This window comes from Marmota flaviventris, chromosome 3 (genome assembly GCF_047511675.1).
Source record: "Marmota flaviventris isolate mMarFla1 chromosome 3, mMarFla1.hap1, whole genome shotgun sequence".
NCBI classification, from domain to species: Eukaryota; Metazoa; Chordata; class Mammalia; order Rodentia; family Sciuridae; genus Marmota; species Marmota flaviventris.
The window spans coordinates 130,962,402-130,984,194 of record NC_092500.1 but is presented as its reverse complement, the minus strand read 5'-3'; the positions used below and the strand labels follow the sequence as shown (position 1 = coordinate 130,984,194).

Genomic DNA, 21,793 nt, shown 5'->3' with positions numbered 1-21,793 from the left:
CTTTTTGAAAACATTTACTAAATGACTAGTACCTAAGGTTTGACTAACATGAACTTCTTGTGTAGGGAGACAACTTCTGCACAAACTCTATTCCTCTGGGAAAAAGGGTAAAAAAAGGTCATGCCAATTTGTACCAAGGCCAGTAGAAAGAATGAGAACAATACCTCTTGTTTGTTTTTATTTATTATATCATATTAAGGTAAGACTGAAACAGACTATTAACAATATTTGAGATTCCACAGAGAACTGCATGCTTTTGCTATTAGAAGACCTTTCTTGAAGTATCTGAACTTTACCTCTTGGGAACTGAAGAAATACAAAAACTTCAAGCATTTTTGTCAGCACATAATCATTCACAACAACCTTCTAAGATCCTTATTTTCCACCCTTTTCTATAAAAAGATAATTCTCATTTACCATAAGTCCATTACCACTGAAGGATTCAATGCTTCAGAGCTTAAAAATGATCAAAACCCACAAATTAGTATTATCAGTAGTCCAAAACTTGATTTAAATATTTGAAAGACAGAGAACACCAAATAAAGTACAGAATATTATTATTTCTATGAAGTAATGACTCACTGACTAAAACCACCTGAGACTGAAAATTTCTATAATCAGTTTCTACTGGTTTAATGCCTTCATTATTAATGCTCCTTATAGTATTACAAGTTTTATAAATAAACAACACATTTTCAGCATTCCTTAGCAATCACTTGCAAAAACTGCAATATACACCTGCTTATTATACTAACATACAATACATAAGCATTTTGTCATACTATCATCTCTTAACAGAATACAAAAAGCTATACGGGACAGTACACCACAGAAATTTTGAACATCCCCTTTCCCCAGATGTTAGCAGTAGCTTTTTTTTTTTTTTTAAGAGGATGAAAAATCAGAAATTTTGCATCCAGTGTTTGACTTCAATCTTCTACCTTATCGTCTTCTGGTACCACCATATCCTAGAATGAGAAGAGTAAAATTTTGATTAGTTAAAAAAATATATTAAAATTGCTTACAAAATTATAAGAGTAATACATGTTTATTGTTAGCCGATGAATAAGAGAGACATGAAGGAAGGAATGAAAGAGTTGCCTAGTGGAATAGGACCATGCAGGATAGTGTGGCATTTCCCACAGCCCCTCTCCCCATTTTCAAGCGTAATGAATTCACACACGCTTGCTGAGAATAACTTTTGGTTAGAAAACCAAAGAAGATGCATTCTGTGGCAAGTCAACATAGGACAGTTAACACTCAAAGTCTAAGCCAAAAAGGCAGAGAGGTCAACAATGCATGAGCCATGCTCTGGTATCCCTTATAACTCCAAGTCCAGTGATAAGTAGAAGAAATGGGCGGGGCATAATTTCAAAGGTCAGTTTTACTTAGACATCTGCTTCCCTACTACACCCTTACCTATCATACTAACAGGCTACAATTGACAAGTTTTCCCATTGTGTCCAGATGGGAAAGTCTCTTAATTTTTTTTTAGGTTGTTCGGTAATATTTCATGATTTTCTTCATATTAGTATGTCCCATGTATGTCTAGTGAATAGCTATGATTTTTTTTCCCAGTTTGGTTTCCCATGAGAATGAGCCTTCTTCTATCATGATGTCTATTCTAGCCATATTTTTATATTTTTTCCCAATCACTAACCCACTTTTTCTCACCAAAAGTAATCGCAATTTTTTTTTCTTTAATAAAAACTGGGTGTCATTATGTTGCCCAGGCTGGCCTTGAACTCCTTGGCCCACGTAATCCTCCTGCTTCAGCCTCCCAAGTAGATGGGATTACAGTCATGTGCCACTGTGCCTGCCTAGAAATCACCACCTTAACATCTAACACTACAAGTTGGTTTTGTTTTGAACATGTACAGATATTATAATCACACTGCATATATTCTTTTATGTCTGGATTCTTTATCCTTGGTAGATCTATCCACATTATTGCATACCACTGCTTACTTGTTTTCACTGTTTCTCAATATTCCAAGGAATAAATACCTCAATTTATCCACCCATTTTACTGCTAACAGATAAATGGGTTGCTTCCAGTTGGAGGCTATTATGAATAGGAACGCTATGAACATTCTCATGTTTATCTGTCAGTGTACAAGTGTACAAGTATATGCATTTCTGTTGCTAAATACAGGTTGTTTTTTTTTTTTTTTTTGGCCCTCCCTGTCTGTGGGTTCCACATTTTCATATTGAAAATACTTTTAAAAAGAATTTGGGATGTAACTCAGACCTAACATGTGCAAAGCTCTGGATTCAATCCCTGCTGACACGCAAAAATGTATTTTTTGGAAAAAGAATTATATTTGTATTAAAGATATATAGACTTTATTCCTGTTATTATTCCCTAAAAAATAAAATACAACAACTATTGACATAGCATTTACATTATACTAGGTATTATAAGTTATCTAGATATAATTTAGATTATTTGAGAGGATACCTTTATGTTACATACAAATACTACATCAGCTTTATATAAGGGACTGGACCAGGCTAGGGATGTGGCTCAATGGTAGTCAGCTTGCCTAGTGTGTGCCTGTTTTCAATCCATAGCACCTACAGATTTTGATATCACTGGGGGAGGGAGGTCCTGGAACCATCCCTTACAATATGGAAGCACAACCATATCTGAGAGTGAAACTGCTAGGTCCTAGGTATGCTTAGGTTCAACTATAGTAGGTAACACCTCTTTTCAAAGTGACTGTATCAATTTATATTCAAACCAGCACTATAAGAATTTCATTCTCAAATTTTTAAAAATGCTTAAATATATATTTCCTATCAATTTCAAGAATTAATAATTGTTCAACAGCTGAGGAATCTGTAGAAAAAGACAAATCTAATCCACAGCAATTGACAACTGCCTCATTATCCACCACCTCTCATGTTCCGCTGACTAGTTGGATGTTTAATTCCAAATAGTTACTACTTGGTTTTTGCTTTTTATAAAATATACTTTCTACCCTTTGAAGTAAACATATCATATTGTGGGAGACCAACCTCACACATGACTGAGTTAACTCCCTTGCCGGGTAATGTGGCATCAGGCACCCATGCTGCTAGACTGCCACTCTTCTAGGGTTCCAGTGACTGTGTCTTCCTACAGCCCCATAGGTGGAGCTATGCTCACCTGTTCCTTTGTAATATTACCCCTTGCCCTGTTTAGGATAGAATGTTCCATGGAAGTGCCTTTGTGTGTTCCTTATCTCACTGTGCCTTTGGGTGTGGCCTACCCAGATGTCAATCTGCTGACAGTGGACATCATGAAGACAGACTCAGCCCCCTGAAACCTGACCCCTTGCCTCATTTGCATAGCTTCTCCTCAATAAAAGGGCTTTCTCTTTCTGCAGACCCTTAAGGTCAGAGGAGCCATCCCAGGGACCCCAAAGAAAAGATACTTGTAGAGTTATTTTGCGCAGCCCAGTTAGCCCAGTTCAACTGGAGTAACCCCTGAGCTTTTTAATCGCAAGAACGGAAACCCAGCATCATATTATTGACAATTACCAAAAGTATGACTCAATATGTTTTTTGAAGCTGAGCACTGTGGTGCACACCTGTTATCTCAGCACCCAGGAGGTTTAAGGCAGGAAGATGGCCCAAGCTCAGGAGTTTGAAACCAGCCCAAGCAAGAGTACATAGCATAAATCTCTGTCAATTATGTTATTAATGTTTTTGGTGGGTATACCACATAAAATCATGATTGCTAAATATAGTCATCATCTTAAGTCCCTAAACTACTACTATACTTTCCTGCTACATGATAGGAACATCTATATTTCTGCTCTTACCCGTTGCCGTTCTGGTTTTCGTTTCTGAGTTTGAACATGCTGAGTAGCTCCCTGGGCCTCCATGAAGTGGTGAGTAAGCACGACTATTCCAGGTGCTAGAGTACGGAGGGTAAGATGGGTAGTACCATGAGTTTGAAAAGGGTGTTGCTGCTCTTTAAAGACATAAAAATAGGTTAGGCATCCTTCTTGGAACTACAATTTTTAATAACCTTCCTGTTCCTAAATCATCAGAAGAAAATATTTCTATCAAATGATTTTTCCTGAATGTTCTGGCACATGAGGGTTAACATGAAATAAATCACTTTATATTTCTGACATTGTTATGGTCATTGCCATGAAGAAACAAAAAAGAAATAAATGCTCTTTCTTTCTCAATTTATACTCAGGTAAAATCTAAACTTAAAACTACCATTAATAAAGCACTGCAGAATCTAGCCCCTGGCTTTTTCAGCCTTGAGTCTCCTTCTCCTACCTAAGCAGTCTGTTCCTTCCCCAAATATTGTGCTCTTTTCTGCCTTCTCATTTACTCAGATGTCAAGAAACAGTCTTTTCTATCTTGTGATATATATAAAGATAACATGAAAAAAACAATGAAGGAAAATAACATACAATATTGATCAAAACATATATAGTAAACTTTACCAAAGAATCTGATTTAATAGGGTCATATCACCATAATTTATTTTCCTTAACAGAACCTAATGCAGTCAAATTAAAAGCAAATCAAAGAAGCCTCAAAGGAAAAGTTAAACTAAAGGACAAATGAGATCAAAGCAATACCTACCTATTGCTGCCAAACAAATATCCTAATATTCCTCCAGTTCCCAGGCCAGTCCAGAATCCTGGTCCTGAATTTTCATATCCTTGTGGTCCTGCAAAAGCATTCCCCAAATCAGAAGCTGTATCATGGCCAGTATTGTCTGGTCCTTAAAATAAGAACAATTTACTAAATTCTGTATCGTCACTTAAATGTAACATAGCCTAAAAAAACTAACATGACATTTCAAGTATTCCATCTGTACTGTACTACTATACTTAGGCCTCAATTTAGAAACAAGTTGTATTCAAAAAGGCTATTTGTAAAAATATTGCTTTATAACCAAGGAACACATTTTCAGTAGACAAGAGAAAGAGGATTGGGGTGCGGTGATGCACACCTGTAATCACAGTGGCTCAGGAGGCTGAGACAGGAGGATCGAGTTCAAAGCCAGCCTCAGCAATGGTGAGGCACTAAGCAACTCAGTAAGACTCTGTCTCTACAAAACAGGGCTAGGAATGTGGCTCAGTGGCCGAGTGCCTCTGAGTTCAATCTCTAGTACCCCCTCACCCCACAAAAAGAAGAGAGTAAGAGGGATGTATTTGGGGGCTTAAAGGAGGGTCTTCTTGTAGAATTACGTCCGCCTGGCTCCAGATAAGTTACTAGAAGATGATCCCATTTTTCTAAGTTATTTCCCTTCTGTACTGAGAATGTCTCTTAAGAGGTCCAGGTGAGAGACACATCTGAGTCTGTAATGTAGGAAACCAGCTAGTTATTTATTTGTACCAGTTGGGAAGTAAGATCTTTAAGAGGTCAAAAAAGTATCTTCTGCTCAGACAAAGCTTTTTAAAAATCAGCGTATAATAAACATATAGGAAAGCATGCTAATCTTCTGTGTACATATGGCACAATAAATTGTACATATGTATACATCCACATAACCACCCTCAATAAACCAATTCTGACACCCTACAAGGCTCTTTGACAATTCCCAATAGATACCATCTATATCTGACTTCTGCACCATGTTTTAATTTTATCTATTCCTGAACTTTTTCAAATGGGATCTCATAAGGATGTATAATATTCGCTTGTGTTTGACATATAATTATGTTTATAAGAGTCAACCCTACTGATGCATAGATCAGTAATTTTTTATCTCATACAGTATGACCCTGTGTGAAAAACTCAGTCTACCCCACTCTAATTTCTATGTCCTGGTTTTAGCTGTTGTGAATAAAAATGCTATCAACATTCTTGTGCATTTGTTTGTGTACATATGCCTTCACTTTTCTTAATGAAGTTAACGAGGAATAGCAATTATGGTAATTGGATAGGTATATGTTTAGTTTTAGTAGATACTGACAGATTTCCAAACTTTTACCATTCTGACTCCTAAAAACAAAAGTTTGAAAGTTTCATCCCATAGTGGTGACATGCACCTACTTGGGAGGCTGAGGCAGGAAGATCACAAGTTCAAAGCCATTCTGGATAATACCTTCCAAGTAGCTGAGATTATAGATGTATACCACTGAGCCTGTCTGCAACTTTAGCAAGACTGTGTCACAAAATAAAGTTTTAAAAGGATGAGGATGTAGTTCACTGGTAGAACACTTGCCTAGCATGCTCCAGGCCCTGGCTCAGTACTAAAAATGACAGGAAAGGAGAAAAAAAAAAGGATGAAAGGTCCAGTCACTCTCTCTATATACCAATTCTTAGTACTCCTTTTAAGACTTGCCATTATGGCAGTTAATTGGTAGTTAAAAATCATCTCACTGTGGTTTTATTATGCATTTCCCTATAGACTAATCACACTGAGCATATGCATGTTATATTGGCCATTAGAAATATCCTCTTTTATTAAACAGTAGTTCAAGTCCTCTGTCAGTTTTGAAAATGGGGTTGTTTTTTCCCAGATTTGTGGAAGTTCTTCAAATATAAGTATTTTTATTTTTTTGTAGTTGTAGATGGACAGCATGCCTTTATTTGTTTCATTTTTATGTTATGCTAAGGATCAAACCCAGTGCCTCACACAAGCTAGGCAAGCACTCTGCCATTGAGATACCACCTTAACCTGAAGAGATATAAATTTAATAGGGATGAAGCCTCTAGTGGACAAGTTCCTAAAAGATGGAATCAGTTGGCTTTGCCAAATACCCTGCAAGACCCCACCCTGCCTGTTCACATAAGAAATTTAAAAATAAAACTGATGAATTCTAATTTTGGCAAGATCTGAGATCTAAAAATAACATTGTTTCAGATATTCATCCTATAGTAACTAATCCATACACCTTACTAATGGCAATGCCAGGTAACTATGGCTAGTTCAAAGTACCAAATTTAAGAGATGAGTTCTTTTCCATACCTCTGATAAGGATTTCATTCATATATTGTAGACATAAGTCTTTTGTTGGAAATGTTTTACAAACACTCTCTCCCCATGTGTGGCTTGCTGCCTTTTTACTCTCTTCATAGTGTTTTTTTTTTTTTTTTTGGGGGGGGGGGTGTACCAGGGATTGAACTCAGGTGCACTCAAACACTGAGCCACATCCCCAGCCAATTTTTGTATTTTATTAGAGACAGGGTCTCATTGAGATGCTTAGTGCCTCACCATTGCTGAAGCTTGCTCTGAACTCTCAATCCTCCTGTCTCAGCCTCCTGAGCTGCTGAGATTACAGGTGTGTGCAACCATACCTGGCTCACAGTGTTTTTTGATGAACCAGTGTTCTCAATTTAAATAAGACTTATTCATCCATCTTTACTTTTATGGCTAGTACTTTTTGTGTTCTGTTTAAGAATTCTTTGCCTATCCTAACATCATGGAAAAATTCTTCTGTTTTATTCTGGTAACTTATTTTACCTTTTATGTTGAGATCTATAATACTTAATGAATTTATTTTTTTGTGTATATTATGAGATAGGAGTCATTGTAAATGTCCATTGTCAAAGCTGATTAAATTTAACCAGGCATCCTTAAAATAATAAAATAATATAATAAAAATAATAAAATAATATAATCTTATAGAGAAATAGAACAGAGGCAGTTAAAGCAGTTGAAAGTGAAAAAATGAGAAGACAAATCTACTTTGCTTTCCCAATGTGACCATTTTCTGTTTCAGTAACAAGCAAAGGATTCACTACTTCAGATCCCCCCTATTTACTGCCCTCAGAGAGGGAAACATACCTGTGAACTCTGACTTAAAGCCTGGGGGAGAGGGTCCTGCTGAGTTGGTGAACCGCTGGTAATGCTGGGAATATGGAGGATACTCAGAATATGGTGGCGGAGAATACTGACCATCACTAAGGAACAACTTATAAATTACAAAGGCAATAGTAAGCAGCACGGCAATGGTAACCAATCCACCAACGCCACAGGAATCTGCAGAGTACAACTTATAATAATAATCAGAGAAAGAGAAGCCAGGGTGTTTTCCAGACTCTTTCAATTTTTGCAGACCAATTTCTGTATAATCTAAGTGATACTCCAAGCCACAGGAACCTCTTAGTACATACTGGTCTTCAGAGGACTCATAGCCCTCACAGCTCACCACAGTTTTTCCAAATTTGTATGCAACATCTAAATCAGTTTTACATTCCCACTGTGAAAAGAAAACAGAAATAAGTTACTAGCACCAAAAGATTCCCTTTAATTTAATATATACTATTTGGCCTATACTAATGTATCATAAAATCTACAAAATGAAGCAAAGGAATAACCAACAAAAGAAATTCAGGACAATTTCTTTGGTGGAGAAAACCAAACTGGGCGCTTCAAAAAGATATTAGTGCTCTACCTCTTAAGCTGGGTAGTGGGCATATAAGTGTTCTACCTTACCATCATTGTTTATGTTTTTCATAGTACTGGGGACTGAAACCCAGGACCTCACCCATGCTAGGCAAGCATTCTATCACACCCTAGTCCCAATCTTTATTCCTTTCATGTAAGTTATATAATCATTTCTATTAAATACTATAATTTAGGGCTGGGGTTGTAGCTCAGCAGTAGAACACTCGCCTAGGAACACTCCCAGCAACACATAAAAATAAATACATAAAATAAAGACAATATTTTTTTAAATGCCATAAATAAATAAATGCTATAATTTATAAAATTCAAACAAATTTCAAAATGTTAACTTTTGCCATTGTTGTTTAAGATACTTTTTTTTTAAACAGAGATTTTAAAGATATTAAGGCTCAAAACTCAGCATCATATATGAAGATCTGATAGCCACATATAGCATTTGGATATGTTTTACTACTTTCTGAGAAACAAAACTTTCTACACAAATTTTATAAAATCAAGGACTAACTTTTCCAGGGTCCAATCCTATGTAATTCTGATAGGTTAAAATAAATATATATATATATATATATATATATATACACACACACACACACACACACACACACACACATATATGGAAAAATGCAAAAACCATCCAAGTTAGCCTCAAAAATTTCCACCTTAAAAATATAAGCTCCAGTTTAAATTTCTATATTTTGTGCTACATAGATAACACATTTCTTTAACAATATTTAAAGATACAAGCTAAAGTAGATTAATCAGTTCTATTGCCTTTGCTAAATTTTGTACAAGTTATATTTCTCTCTCAAAGTTCAGAAACACTATTTTATTTTTTTAATAACAGCTTGATTTGGGGCTGGGGTTGTGGCACAGAGGAAAAGTGCTCCCCTAGCATGCGTGACTTGAGGCTCTGGGTTCAATCCTCAGCACCAAAAAACTAAATAAAGGTATTGTGTCCACCTACAACTAAAGAATAAATGTTTTGTTTTTTTTTTTAAAACAGCTTTAGAAACAATTTACCTACCATCCAATTCACACATTTCACTGGTTTTAAGTATATTCACATAGTGAAACAATTATAACCAAAACTAACTTTAAAGTATTTTCATCATCCTCAAAGAAATCTCAAACCCATTAGTAACACTGCCCATTTTCCCTCAAACCTTTCTACCCTATTACCAATACTTTTTGTGTTTATATTGATTTCTTTACTGAGGACATTTCATATAAATGGAATCATACTATGTGGGTCGTTGTGACTGGCTTCTTTCACTTAGTATTAACATTTTTAAAGTTCATTCATTTTGCAGCATGTATTAGTACTTGCTAAAAATTCTGAAAAATAGTCCTCTGTATGGATATACCACATCATATTAGTGATGAAAGCATCAAAAATGGACATTTGGATTATTTCTAGACTTTTTAGTTATTTAACTGACATTGCTGTAAACATTTATGTAAAGCTTTTATGGGGAAATATCTTTTCTTTAATATTTATTTTTTAGTTGTAGGTGGATACAATACCTTTATTTCAGTTTTATGTGGTGCTGAGGATTGAACCCAGGACCTCACATGTGCTAGGCACTCTACTACTGAGCTACAACCCCAGCCTGGGAAATATGTTTTCAATTCTCTTGAATATATACATAGAAAGAGAATGACTAGGGCATGTGATAATTCTACTTTAAGAAAATTCCAGATAGTTTTTCAAAGCAGGTGCACTGTTTTACATGCCCAAGAGCAATGTATGAGGGTCTTCTCACCAACACTTGTATCTGTCTTTTTCATTCTAGCCTTCACACTTCTTATTGAATATGAAGTGGTATCTTTTTTTTTTTTTTCCCTCCCATGGTACTGGGGATTGAACCCAGGGCCTTGTGCATGCAAGGCAAGCACTCTACCAACTGAGCCACATCCCCAGTCCCAAGTGGTATCTTATTGCAGTTTTGATCAGCATTTCTCTAATGGCTTTTGATGGCAGACATTTTTCATGTGTTTATTGGTCATTTGCATATATCCTTTAAAGAAATATTGTCATCTTGTATTGTGAGAGTTCTTCATATATGCTAGATACAAGTCTCTCATCAGATATGATTTGCAAAGCTTCCTCCCATTCTGCAGGCTGTCTTTTTCACTTTTCTTGATGGTTTCTTTGACGCCCAGAAGTTTTTAATTTGGATACTATTCAGTTTTTCTTTTTGTTACTATTTTTACTACCCTATTTTATTTTTGAATAATTTTATTTGGAGAAAGATCTATATGTTTTCTGACGTAAGTTAATAAAAAAGCAAAATCTATTTTGGTATTTCATATTAACTGCCATTTCCTTAAAGGTATGTACTTTCTACATTTTGAAAGTAACTTTTAAATACTATATTTAAATTTAAGCTCCTGCTACTAAACACAAGCTAACGTATGATGTGTTCCATGTTTCTTTGCTGGTGCTATTCCTTTCTCTCTCTCTCTTCATCTCTAAAAAGTTTATTTCCTAACAGCATATATACTCCCCCCACTAAGTTTTCCTCAAAGACTGCAGCCAGACACAACTTCACACTCTGTTGGTATGTGCATATAATTTAGTATATTATCTTTTCTACTAGAAAGAAAATTTCTTTATTCTATCATACTCATTTTATATACAACACATTTAATACATAAAAGTAATTTAGAAGTGTAATGCCTGCTTTAATCTGAACATTCCATGATATGATGTATCAATACTGGAAAAATATGTTGTGAAATAAATATCACCCAGCAAACATGAACTTTCTTCCTGAATTCATTAGCCATGTATAAGGCTTTATCAAATAAGAATATTATTGTATTGGAAGGGGAAATCATCAACACAAGATTCTTATCTAGAAACTAGTCATGTTAATCCTTTTTGTAAACATGCAGAAAACAAAACAGAAATATATAAGTAGTGACTTAAAGTGAATTCATTTAATAAAATCTATTCCATCTTTAAAACATACTAAGTTTTAGAACTTAGCTCTACCCTATGTACAAAATACCAACATCCCAAAGGCAATAACTAAACAAACCTCCTAATGCTTCTGTTCACAAGAAACTATCCTCGGTTCTAAAGCAGTTCTAAAATTTGAAGCCAGTGGTGGTGGCGCACACATGTAATCCCAGCAGCGCAGAAGGCTGAGATGGGAGGACTGAGTTCAAACGCAGCCTCAGTAAAAAGTGAGGTGCTAAACTCAATGAGACCCTGCCTCTAAATAAAATATAAAAAATAGGACAGGGGATGTGGCTCAGTGGTCGAGTGTCCCTTGAGTTCAATCCCCAGTACCTCCCAAAATAAATAAATAAGTGTTTGAAGAACAACAAGGACACATGTACCCTACCTAGTATTTTAAATTTATTACTCCTGATCACCTTAATTTTATTTCTTAAGGGTAGGTTCATAATCTTTGAGAAATGACAGGAAAATGACAACCAGAAGTATACATGAAGTAAAATGTTAGAAGGAAGTCACTTACAAAAATTACAATGAACATTATTTCCAAGCTTTAAAATCAGTTCATTTTTTGAAGAATGTTTGTTCCAGAGGAATAATAAATGATTTATTTATATATTTTACAATGACCTGAAATTTTCCATACGTGCTTCCTCAAAATATTAATATCCCAATAAACAGTTCATTGAATAAAAATTTCATTTTAACTGCCATTGATTTTGCGGCTATTACCTGTACATCATAACCATCCCAGCCTTTGTTCTGACACTGTATGACTTTTGGGGTATAAGAATCACAACCAGCTGTGCCTCCAACACATTTCAACTGTGGGATTGGATCCAGTCTACGGGAGGTGGTATAGCGGTCATAGTGGAGGGTAAGAGCTTTTACATCTCGCAACAACATTCTGTCTGAAATAATAAGAACACAGATGAACACAGAATAAATATCTTGTCAACCATAGAAATTGATTCATCCTAATGAAACTTCTGCCATAGGGAACTGTTCCAAAGTAAAAGTGCCTTTTGAGAATGACTAAAGAGGATGAAGCAGGTTTTTTTCTTTTTTTTTTTTCAATATATTGTTTAGTTGTCAATGGACCTTTATTTTATTTATTTATATGCAGTGCTGAGAATCAAACCCAGTGCCTCACACATGCTAAACAAGTGCCCTACCAATGAGCCATAGCTCCAGCCTCATGAAGCAGTTTCTTAAAGCCATCCTAATAACATTCAGGCCTTACACTCAAAATTCAAGGTAGCCACATCTTTCAGATCTCCCTTCAAACCAGAAAGATACTTATGTAAGTTTTACCAAACTTTTGCTAACTCATAAGAACATCTTAGGAAGTGGGTTCCTGAAAGAAACAGGGTTTTAGAAAGAAAGAACACAGAAATAAGTGTGACAAACTCAGGGATATAACTCAAGAAAAGATCTCACTCTGAAGGATATAAGATGTCACACTCAAAGAAACCAATAAATACCTAGGCCTGAAAATAAAGGACATAGAGGCACACAAACAGTAAATTGCAGAATAATAAAGACCTAAAAATTACCAAAAGTGAGAAAAACAGGACACACACACACACACACACACACACACATCAAAAGCTTCAGATAGTATCCCAACAGGATTGACAAAGAAAATGGAGAACTGTTTCCTTTCAAAATTATAAAGTAAAGAGTTTGGTTGAGTATAAAATTTTAGGTTGTCATAGAAGCCAATAAATAGAATACGGTTTCAGGCTTCTGAAAAGTTTCAAAATATTACCTTACTTATATATTCATTTTCAGTAAAATACTTAAAAATTATTCATCAGCAAATGAAATGAAGAAAAAGACATGAAAACCAGAGGAGTAAAGAAAAAATAACAGTATACAAAAAGACAAAAGAAATTCCCAGAAGAATGATGAATGAAGATCCCAGATGACAGCCATATATCAGTCAGAGACCACACTGAAAGAGCACTGCTCAAAAGAAAGACACAAGAGCCGCCAGCATTAAGATGCCTGCTGCTAACATACCATCTCTTTGATTCATCTGGACAGAATGTCCAGGGGAACCTGACTTTGAATTTTATCTGTTATTTGGCTTGTCTCAATCTTCAGATGATGAAATTCCTCTTCTTTCTTCCAGTTCCTGGGATAAGCTGAGGACATAAATATCATCAAAGAGAAAGCAGCATTCTAGGTTTATCTATTGATGAATACTACAGACAGATCATGCTAAGCTTAGAAGTTAGAGCAATCTACTCCTCATCTGGCCATATTTCTACAAATGTTTACGACCTGATCCAGCAGAGCCCTAGGCATAGTTAGGTGACCTAACTATAGCGAGCACTATGTTACCCATGATTTTCCTCAATGACTTCCCCAGAAAGGACTCTTTAAGTCTCAAGAAATCTAAAACCAGAGACCTTCTTTATACTTCTAGGAAAAGAGAGAGTCAGGTTTTCAAAACCTGTATAGCTTTACCACATGCATGAAAAACTAGAGTGAGGAAATTATTCATTCAAATAATCATGGTAGTGGTTACCTTTGAGAAGATATGCTTAGAAAGGAGCATGCAGAATGCTTCTCTTCTTTCTCTTAACTGGATGGAGATACACTGATATTCATTTTATTATTATTTTTAAAACTATGTATATATGTCTTTATGTATTCATCTATAATTATGCTTCACCAATTATTTAAATGTAAAATATCCTTTTTTTTTTGGTACCAGGGGTGCTTAATCACTAGCCACATCCCCAGCCCTTTTATTTTTTATTTTGAGACACAGTCTTGCTAAGTTGCTGAAGCTGGCTTTGAATTTGCAATCCTCTTGCCTCAGCCTACTAAGCAAGCCAATGGGTTCACAGGTGTGCACCACTGCTCCCAGCTTGAATCTTGAATCCTACTCTTCCTCCACATTTCTGTGATAACCAAAATTAACAGCTTAATAAGTACCTTTCTTTATTCTTTTTATTCCTCACTCAAACAGATACAAATACAGGGACTATTTTGATTCTTGTCAGTTTATTTTCATAAAAACTGAATATGGAATGGATATCACTCTAAAAGTTTTTACTTAATCATATATCATGGACATTCTTTTATGTTAACAGATACAAATCTCACTTATATTTTACCTAAAATGAACTTATTGAATTCCACTAAGATTGATAGACCACATTCACCCATTAAGAGATTTATAGGCTAAGATTTATAGGCCACATTGTCTCACCAAAATATAATAAAACTAAGTTGGACATGTTAGAACATGACTGTAATCCTAGCAACATGGGAAGCTGAGGCAAGAGGACTGACTGCAAGTTCAAAGTCAGTCTTGGCAACTTAGCCAGATCTTGCCTCAAATATAAAAATCAAAAAGGGCTGGATGTGCCTCAGTGGTAGAGTCTCCTGGATTCAAAAGGAAGGAAGGAAGGTAGGGAAGGAGGGAGATGAAGGAAGGAAAGAAGGAAGAAGGACGAAAGGAGGATGGAAGGGAGGGAGGAAGGAAGGAAAACTACTAGCCAAGCACAGTGGTGCACACTTGGAATCCTAGCTCCTCGGGAAGCCGAGGTAGGAGGATTACCAAGTTTGAGGCCAGCCTGGACAACTCAGAAAGAACCTGCCTCAAAATTTAAAATATTGAAAAGGGTGAGGATGTAGGTTATTGGTAGACGTCTTGCCTAGCATACATGAAGTGTGACTTAATATATTAAGATGTTGGTATCAACCTTGAGATTTATTGGATTCAATTCCCAGCAGTACAAAAAAAAAATGTTTTTTAATCTCTCTCTTTCCCACCTCTTTTTATACACACACACTCACACACACAAACACACCTGCAAATACATATACACTTAAAACTAGAAAGAAAATCATATATTAAGTTATTTATATATATTAAGATAATATAAGGCTTCAAATAATTTAATTGGAAAATAAAAAATAGCCTTTCCATCAGATTGACATCAAAACAAATTTAGAATTGGGCTTGCAAATTCAAATGCCAGCCAAATGGTTAAAATACATGAAAGGTCTGACTAAAGTTGGTTGAATGAAATATGCAGGAAGTAGTAGGGCTGTAGTAAATGGAGAATTCAAATCCCGTCTAAAGGCATTCAGGTTTCAAAAATGTTAATTCAATTCAGTTCAACTAAATAAACCTATATGCATTAGGTTTTAATATGAAAAGGTTTTTTTAAAAAAAAAAAAATCTATGGGGCACAAAGGAATATTTACTACCTAGATGTTTTTACTTTTTTTGTTTTGTTTTTAATGGTAGTAGGAATAGAATTCAGAGGTGCTCTACCACTGAGCTACATCACCTTATTTATTTATAATAATAAATTTATTATTATTATTATTATTATTATTATTGAAACAGGGTCTCACTAAATTGTTTCAGCTGGCCTTGAATTTGTAATCTTCCTGCCTCAGCCTCCGAAGCTGCTGGGGTTACAGGCATGTGCCACCACACCTCGCTGTTGGTACTGTTTTTAAGTTGGACATAATGAATTAATTATTCATGCTAAGAAAATTGAAAACAAAATGGGCTTAGAGGAGTACAACTCAGTAGTAGAATTGCTACTTAGCGTGCACAAGGGTCTGGGTTTACATTCTCAGTACCAAAGAAAAAAGGAAAGAAAAATCTTAGAACACATAAGTTAAAATAAAATGAGAAGACAAAAATCTTAGAATTTTAAAAAACCAAAAAAAAAATAATAATAATAAAACAAGAAAATCATTCTTTATAAAGTAAGTTAGCAAAAACCATTATGCAAAGAACTAGAAACATTTCTTAGACATAAAAGTGAAAGGAATAAATGGAAAATTGTATGATATATACACAAGTAGGAATATCACATAGAAACTACCGATGTTCTCCACATTAATCTGTATAATCAATGAAATTCTGATCAAAATACCAACAGAATACTTCGTTGAATCATAATAGATCCTAAAATTTAAATGAAAATATAAATGTAGAAAACTGCTAATATTTGAAGGAAATAGTAACAAAGGAAGAAAATTTAGGCTATATGTAGCAAAACAGTTAATTCTATAGTAAATAATATAGCACTGGCATGGAATTAGAAAAATAGATCAATGAAATGGAATCAATTACTGAGAAACATAATCATAGTACAGGAAAATTCTGTATATGACTAAGGTGACATTTTGATTCAGAGAAAGGGCTGGGGATGTAGCTCAGTGGTAGAGGGCTTGACTTGCATGTGCAAGGTCCTGGGTTCAATTCCTAGTACCCCCAAAACAAACAAAATAATCAATTCAGAGAATAAAAAGAACAAATTTGTGAGTAAGTAGTATTAGGACAATAGACTATTCATAGGCAAAGGCAGTTAAATCCTATCTTACACTATGTACCAAATTAGTCTCTGCCTGGCACAGTGGCACACACCTGTAATCTCAGCAGCTTTCAGTGACTCAGGAGGCTGAGACAAGAGGATAGCGAGTTCAAAGCCAGCCTCAGCAAAAGCAAGGTACTAAGCAACTCGGTGAGACCCTGTCTCTAAATACAATACAAAACAGGGCTAGGGATATGGCTCAGTGGTCAAGTGCCCGAGTTCAATCCCTGGTACTCCTCCTCCTCCTCCTCCTCCTCCTCCTCACCATCATCATCTTTCATCATCATCATCATCTTTAATGATCAAAAACTTCCCAAAGAATACTGAGCTAAACAGTCATCACCAACTTACTATTTGACTTTGGTCAAGGCACTATCTGTGTAGAAGTTTTGTCATGCATAAAATTATAATGTTGGGGCCTGGGGATATAGCTCAGTTGGTAGAGTGCTTGCCTTAGATCCAACAAGGCCCTGGGTTCAATCCCCAGCACCACCACCACCAACAACAAGAAATTAAGATGTTGGTATCAACCTTGAGATTTATTGTGAAGCTTAGATATAATTTGCCTAAATTACCTGGCAGAGTACTTGATGCACAACAGGTGATCAAGTATGAAAATTATTACTATCTCCTTGCTACCCCTTTTAGTTTGTCTTCCAGAGTAGCCCATATGAGCCTTTAAAAATTTAAGTCATAAAATCCTTTACTTCACCTTTCTCTCCAGATTTCTGATCATATGTCGTTATTGGTGACTTCTTCCCTAACCCAGTTATATTTTTAAGTCCCGAATTCTGCCTGCATACCCTATCATTCTTCAGTTTTATCACTGTAAGTATGCCATGTGATTTACACGCTTATTTGTTTATTCTTACTTCTCAATAGATGTAAATTCCTTAAGGGTAAGCTACTCTGTTTTGTTCACAGCTATATTCAGATCTAGAGGAGTGACTTAAATAGAAGACTAATTTCAAAAAGAATTTTGAAGATTCTTAGGTAATTTTTTTAGGATGGTGCCATTTTATCAGACATACGATTGCTCTATGTTAGCTAAAGACCAAGTAAATGCATCCAAAGTCAAACAAAAAATAAATTAGCCAGTTGCTTTATTAGGATATGATAAGCAGTATACCAATATAGTACCTTCATAAAACAGTTCCTCAAAGTAAACCATGTGAATTAGAAATGAGTTTACTCTGCAAAATATTTTGGTACTTTTGTTCCAGAACAATAGTCTTATAGTGTAGGTGTCTATACCTACACTTCTCTTTGTGGGCCACCAGGAAGTGGTTCACCATTAATTTAAATGTGATTATTTTTCTTTTTACAGTTACCCTTTTATACTTCCTTTTTTTTTTTTTTTTTAAAGAGAGTTCAACTAATCAGATGTCTCATTCCAGGTTTTAAATTATAATTCTGATTAAGTCTCTCATTTTTATACAACTTTCTAAGAATATATAAGGAAAATATACAGACATTTAAATCTAACTTGACTTTTTATTTATTGGAAATAAAACATCCACATCAAACGGGTGGGGAAGTATAAGCTTGCAAACAGAACCTTCTCTCTCCTTTCAGCATGCAGAAAGAAAACAAGATCTTAACAAAAATAAAACTGTTGCTTAAATTAGAACATGTAGGCAAGTCCAATCATCAAATCACAAATGCAATGTTGCTATGCTTTACACTTGTATTCACCAAAAATATCATTTTTGACTAAGCCACTTTAAAAATTTTAATAACAAAATAATATAAAAAGGCCCCTTGCCAGGCTGAAGCTGTAGCTCAGTGGTAAAAATGCTTCCCTTACATGTGTGAGGCACTGGGTTCAATCCTCAGCACCACATAAGAATAAAGATACTGTGTGTGTTTATCTACAGCTAAATAAATATATTTTTTTAAAAAGGCCCCTTCTCTATGTACCATCGCTGAAAAAATACATAAAAATGTTTTTAAAATCCTTGTATAAAAGCTAATGTAACAATGAATTTCACTGCACTGGCTAGAATATCAAGCGGAGTTCTGCTCACAGAAACAGTACAGTCTATGATTCTGTTGCCAAGTGTGTGGTTCTGTCCACTGTGACTCAGGCACTGCTGGTGGCATGACGACTATGAACTATAGCAACAGGCAGCCATGACAACCGTTTGTGACGACGACATCAGACAGCCTTGAATACAAAGCAAGTCGCGCAGATGAGTGTCGAACTCGCCAATCACTCACTGGTTAGAGTGGTGGTCCGAGAAGAAGGTGGCCAAAATTTGGTGTGCACAGAAGGAAAAAAAGGGGAAAAGGGAAGATTCGTCCCGTCCCGCCCTCTCCCCAACCGTCCCCACTTGGAAGAGCAAAGAAGACAGCAGGGTATAAAATGACCAGCAGAGAGCAAAGAAATGAGGAATTACGGCAAAATGCTTTAGGAGCGACGAAGTGAAACGGCTGCCCGCAGTGCTTCAGAGCCCCAGCCGAAGACGGCAGGAAAGAGCCAGTGAGGTGCCTAAGGACCCCAACAGCACTCACCAGGGTCGTTCCAGCCCAGGGCAGGGCCCGCGATCAGTAGAAGAAGGAAGAGGCCCAGGAGCTGGCAGCGCCCGCCCGCTCCCGGCCCCGGGGCCACTGCCATAGCGCTCGGTGAAGATGGCGCGCAGTGGCCAGCCACCCGTGGGCCCGCAGGGGGCTGCGGAGATTTGCGCGTCGCTACGCAGCAACTCCTGGCCTTCAGCAACAGGGAAGGTCTAACCGCAGAGCCCCAGCCGCAGCGCAGGTCCCGGCGTCTGTTTTACGTCATTACCGCTGCGACACGTGGGAGGCCGTGAGTGGCCGCCACCGGCCCCGCCCCTGGGGCTCTTCGCGATTGAGGGCAGGGAAGGGGCGAGGCGCAGCACCATGGGCGTGGCCTAGCGCTCGGTGCCGCAGCCTCAAATACATGGGCTGGTGACAGGGCCCATTACTGCTGTCTGGCACCCAGGTCTGGAAGACTCAGTGCAAAGATGCTGCCGTTCCAGAGGTTAAAACCATTGGGACACGAAACCAAAGAAGTCTAGTCATTTTATATACGTATTTCCAAAATCTCAATAACCTTCCTGAGAGAAGTTTTATTTAGCTTTATGTAGTCAGCACGTAGCCTAGCTCTTGGCACGTGAATGATGTTCTATTACTGTTTGCTAAATACCGACAATTTCAGAGCTTAGAATCCTTATATTTATTTTCTTGTGCAGGGAAGATGTTAGAATATACAAAGAAGAGGAGAAAATATTGCCTGAATAAAGAACCACCTAGAGAAAACACTCTTTTGAGTTTTGAGGTCTGACAGACCTGGATTTAATTCAGTAAACAAATGTTGAATGTCTAACATACAACCTGGCACTGTTTGGGCACAGAAGGAACAGACAAGGTCCCTGTACTTCGAGAGCTTACACTGAAGGTAGCTTAAGACAAACAACATGCAAATTAAACAACAAAATAGCAGGTGATGATAAGTGTGTTGATAAAAATATATTATGGTAATTCAATAGAAAATGGGAGACAAATTCTGAGAGGGCTTTGCTGTGGAAGTGATTTTTGAAGCTTGAGACTTATTGAATGAGAAAGAACTAGCCATACTAAAATCAGGGAACTAGCTTTCATGACCTTGAGAACAGTGGATGAAAATTCCCTGGCTTTGTGTTTTAAGGAACAGTCATTCATTAACTCAACCAATAACCATATATATTGAGCACTTACCAACACCTAACAGAACCTACCTAGGTGATATGTTAAACACTGGGAACATAACAGTGAATAAAACAAAATTTGGGAGATGGGAGAGGCAAACAAGGTCAGCATAACTGAAACAAAGTTATTGGACAAGTGGAATAAGAGGAGGCAAAACAGTGGGGGCTTAGAGTAGAACCCTGCAGGATTAGAACACTGTAAAGATTATAGAGAATTCTGCTCTCAATGTGTTAAGTTTGAATTAGACATCTAGGTAAACATATCAAATAGATGTTGGATATACAAATTCAAAGTTCAAAGCTAAGGTATTGATGAACCCAGTCTAATTCCATTTTAAGATTGGGAGCCATCTCTTCACAAAGTCATGAAAAGTTAATTTCCGTTTTATTATAAATTACCTCGATTTCTAAACTTGTTTGGAATTCCTGCCCTTGCCTTGAACTCACCCATGCCTGGCTTTCCCTGACCAAATAACAACCCTCTCTAAAACCTTAGTGGCACCTCATAAATCCTGGCTCTCCCTGACCAGATAACAACCATCTTTGAAACCTCAGTAGTGCCTCATAAATTCTGTTGTTGGGATCTAAATTTACTCCCTACCTTGAAATGTTAAGCTATGTAGATCATTAACCTAGTATCTACCTTCGTATTATGCTTGTGAAAATCCTGTTATCTGTAAGTTCTCAAGACATGCCCCTTTGCAACTTTTTGTGCTATAAAACTATGCTCCTAGAGAGCTGGGAACTGTTATCTAGCCCAGGGTTTTCAAGAGAGACAGTCCTGACCAGTGTACACAATTATAAGCTTGCTTTAATTTGATTTAAATTGGAGTCGGTGGTCTTTTCTTTGCGTCATGGTTTAACATCATCTTTGGCAGTTAGGTTATAAAAATGAAGATGATATTTAATGCCATGGGAAGAGAGATGTACTATAGGAAGTTAATTTAGATATGGCAAAGAAGGAGGCTCAGGATCAAACTATGGGAATATTAATGTTTGAACCTTCAGTAAAAGATCCCATAAAAAAATCTGAAAAGTGACCTCTGGTAAAGAAGGAAAAAACAATAGGAGAGTAGTGATATAGGAGTTGAGAGAAAGAGGGTATAGTCAATAGTGGCTGTTGCTGAAAGAGAAAAGTCATATTTTGATTTTGTAGTGTAAACATTACTACCTTAAAAAGAAAATTTGTTATTTGAGATTTCACCATGTGCCATGTATGCTTCTAGATAATGATGAACAAACTATGGAAGGTTGTATGAGTTTATATTCTATTGGAAGAGAGAGCCAGGAAATAATATGTCAGATAAATAATAAGTGCCTTGAAGTGCATGATGGACAGTGTTACAACAATAGGCTAGCTAGGAAATATTCCTTGCAAAACCAAAAAAAA

The 21,793-nt window shown here is 36.4% G+C and overlaps 1 protein-coding gene across 2 annotated transcripts; it reads right to left on the bottom strand.

Moving 5' to 3' along the window:
- Positions 1-165: 165 nt before the first annotated feature.
- Saraf (store-operated calcium entry associated regulatory factor) lies at positions 166-19,458 on the bottom strand. Of its 2 annotated transcripts, none has more exons than XM_027922700.2 (6): positions 19,211-19,458; positions 12,072-12,250; positions 7,751-8,165; positions 4,594-4,681; positions 3,810-3,961; positions 166-968 (listed from the first exon to the last, which is right to left on the bottom strand). In XM_027922700.2, the coding sequence occupies exons 1-6, from the start codon at positions 19,311-19,313 to the stop codon at positions 943-945; spliced, it is 963 nt and encodes a 320-aa protein (XP_027778501.1). In that variant the 5' UTR covers positions 19,314-19,458; the 3' UTR covers positions 166-942. The 2 variants fall into 2 exon arrangements, with proteins under 2 accessions (XP_027778501.1, XP_071466505.1); XM_071610404.1 differs by lacking the exon at positions 19,211-19,458 and adding an exon at positions 13,365-13,461.
- Between the last annotated feature and the right edge of the window lie 2,335 nt (positions 19,459-21,793).

Bases quoted from the DNA above. Each gene is read 5' to 3' on its own strand.
- Saraf (XM_027922700.2), bottom strand. From the start codon at position 19,313: ATGGCAGTGGCCCCGGGGCCGGGAGCGGGCGGGCGCTGCCAGCTCCTG. The intron at 8,166-12,071 runs GTAATAGCCGCA...TTCTTTTCACAG, and splicing joins GGGATGGTTATGATGTACAG to TGGGAATGTAAAACTGATTT. The intron at 4,682-7,750 runs GTATGTTTCCCT...ATGCTTTTGCAG, and splicing joins CTTTAAGTCAGAGTTCACAG to GACCACAAGGATATGAAAAT.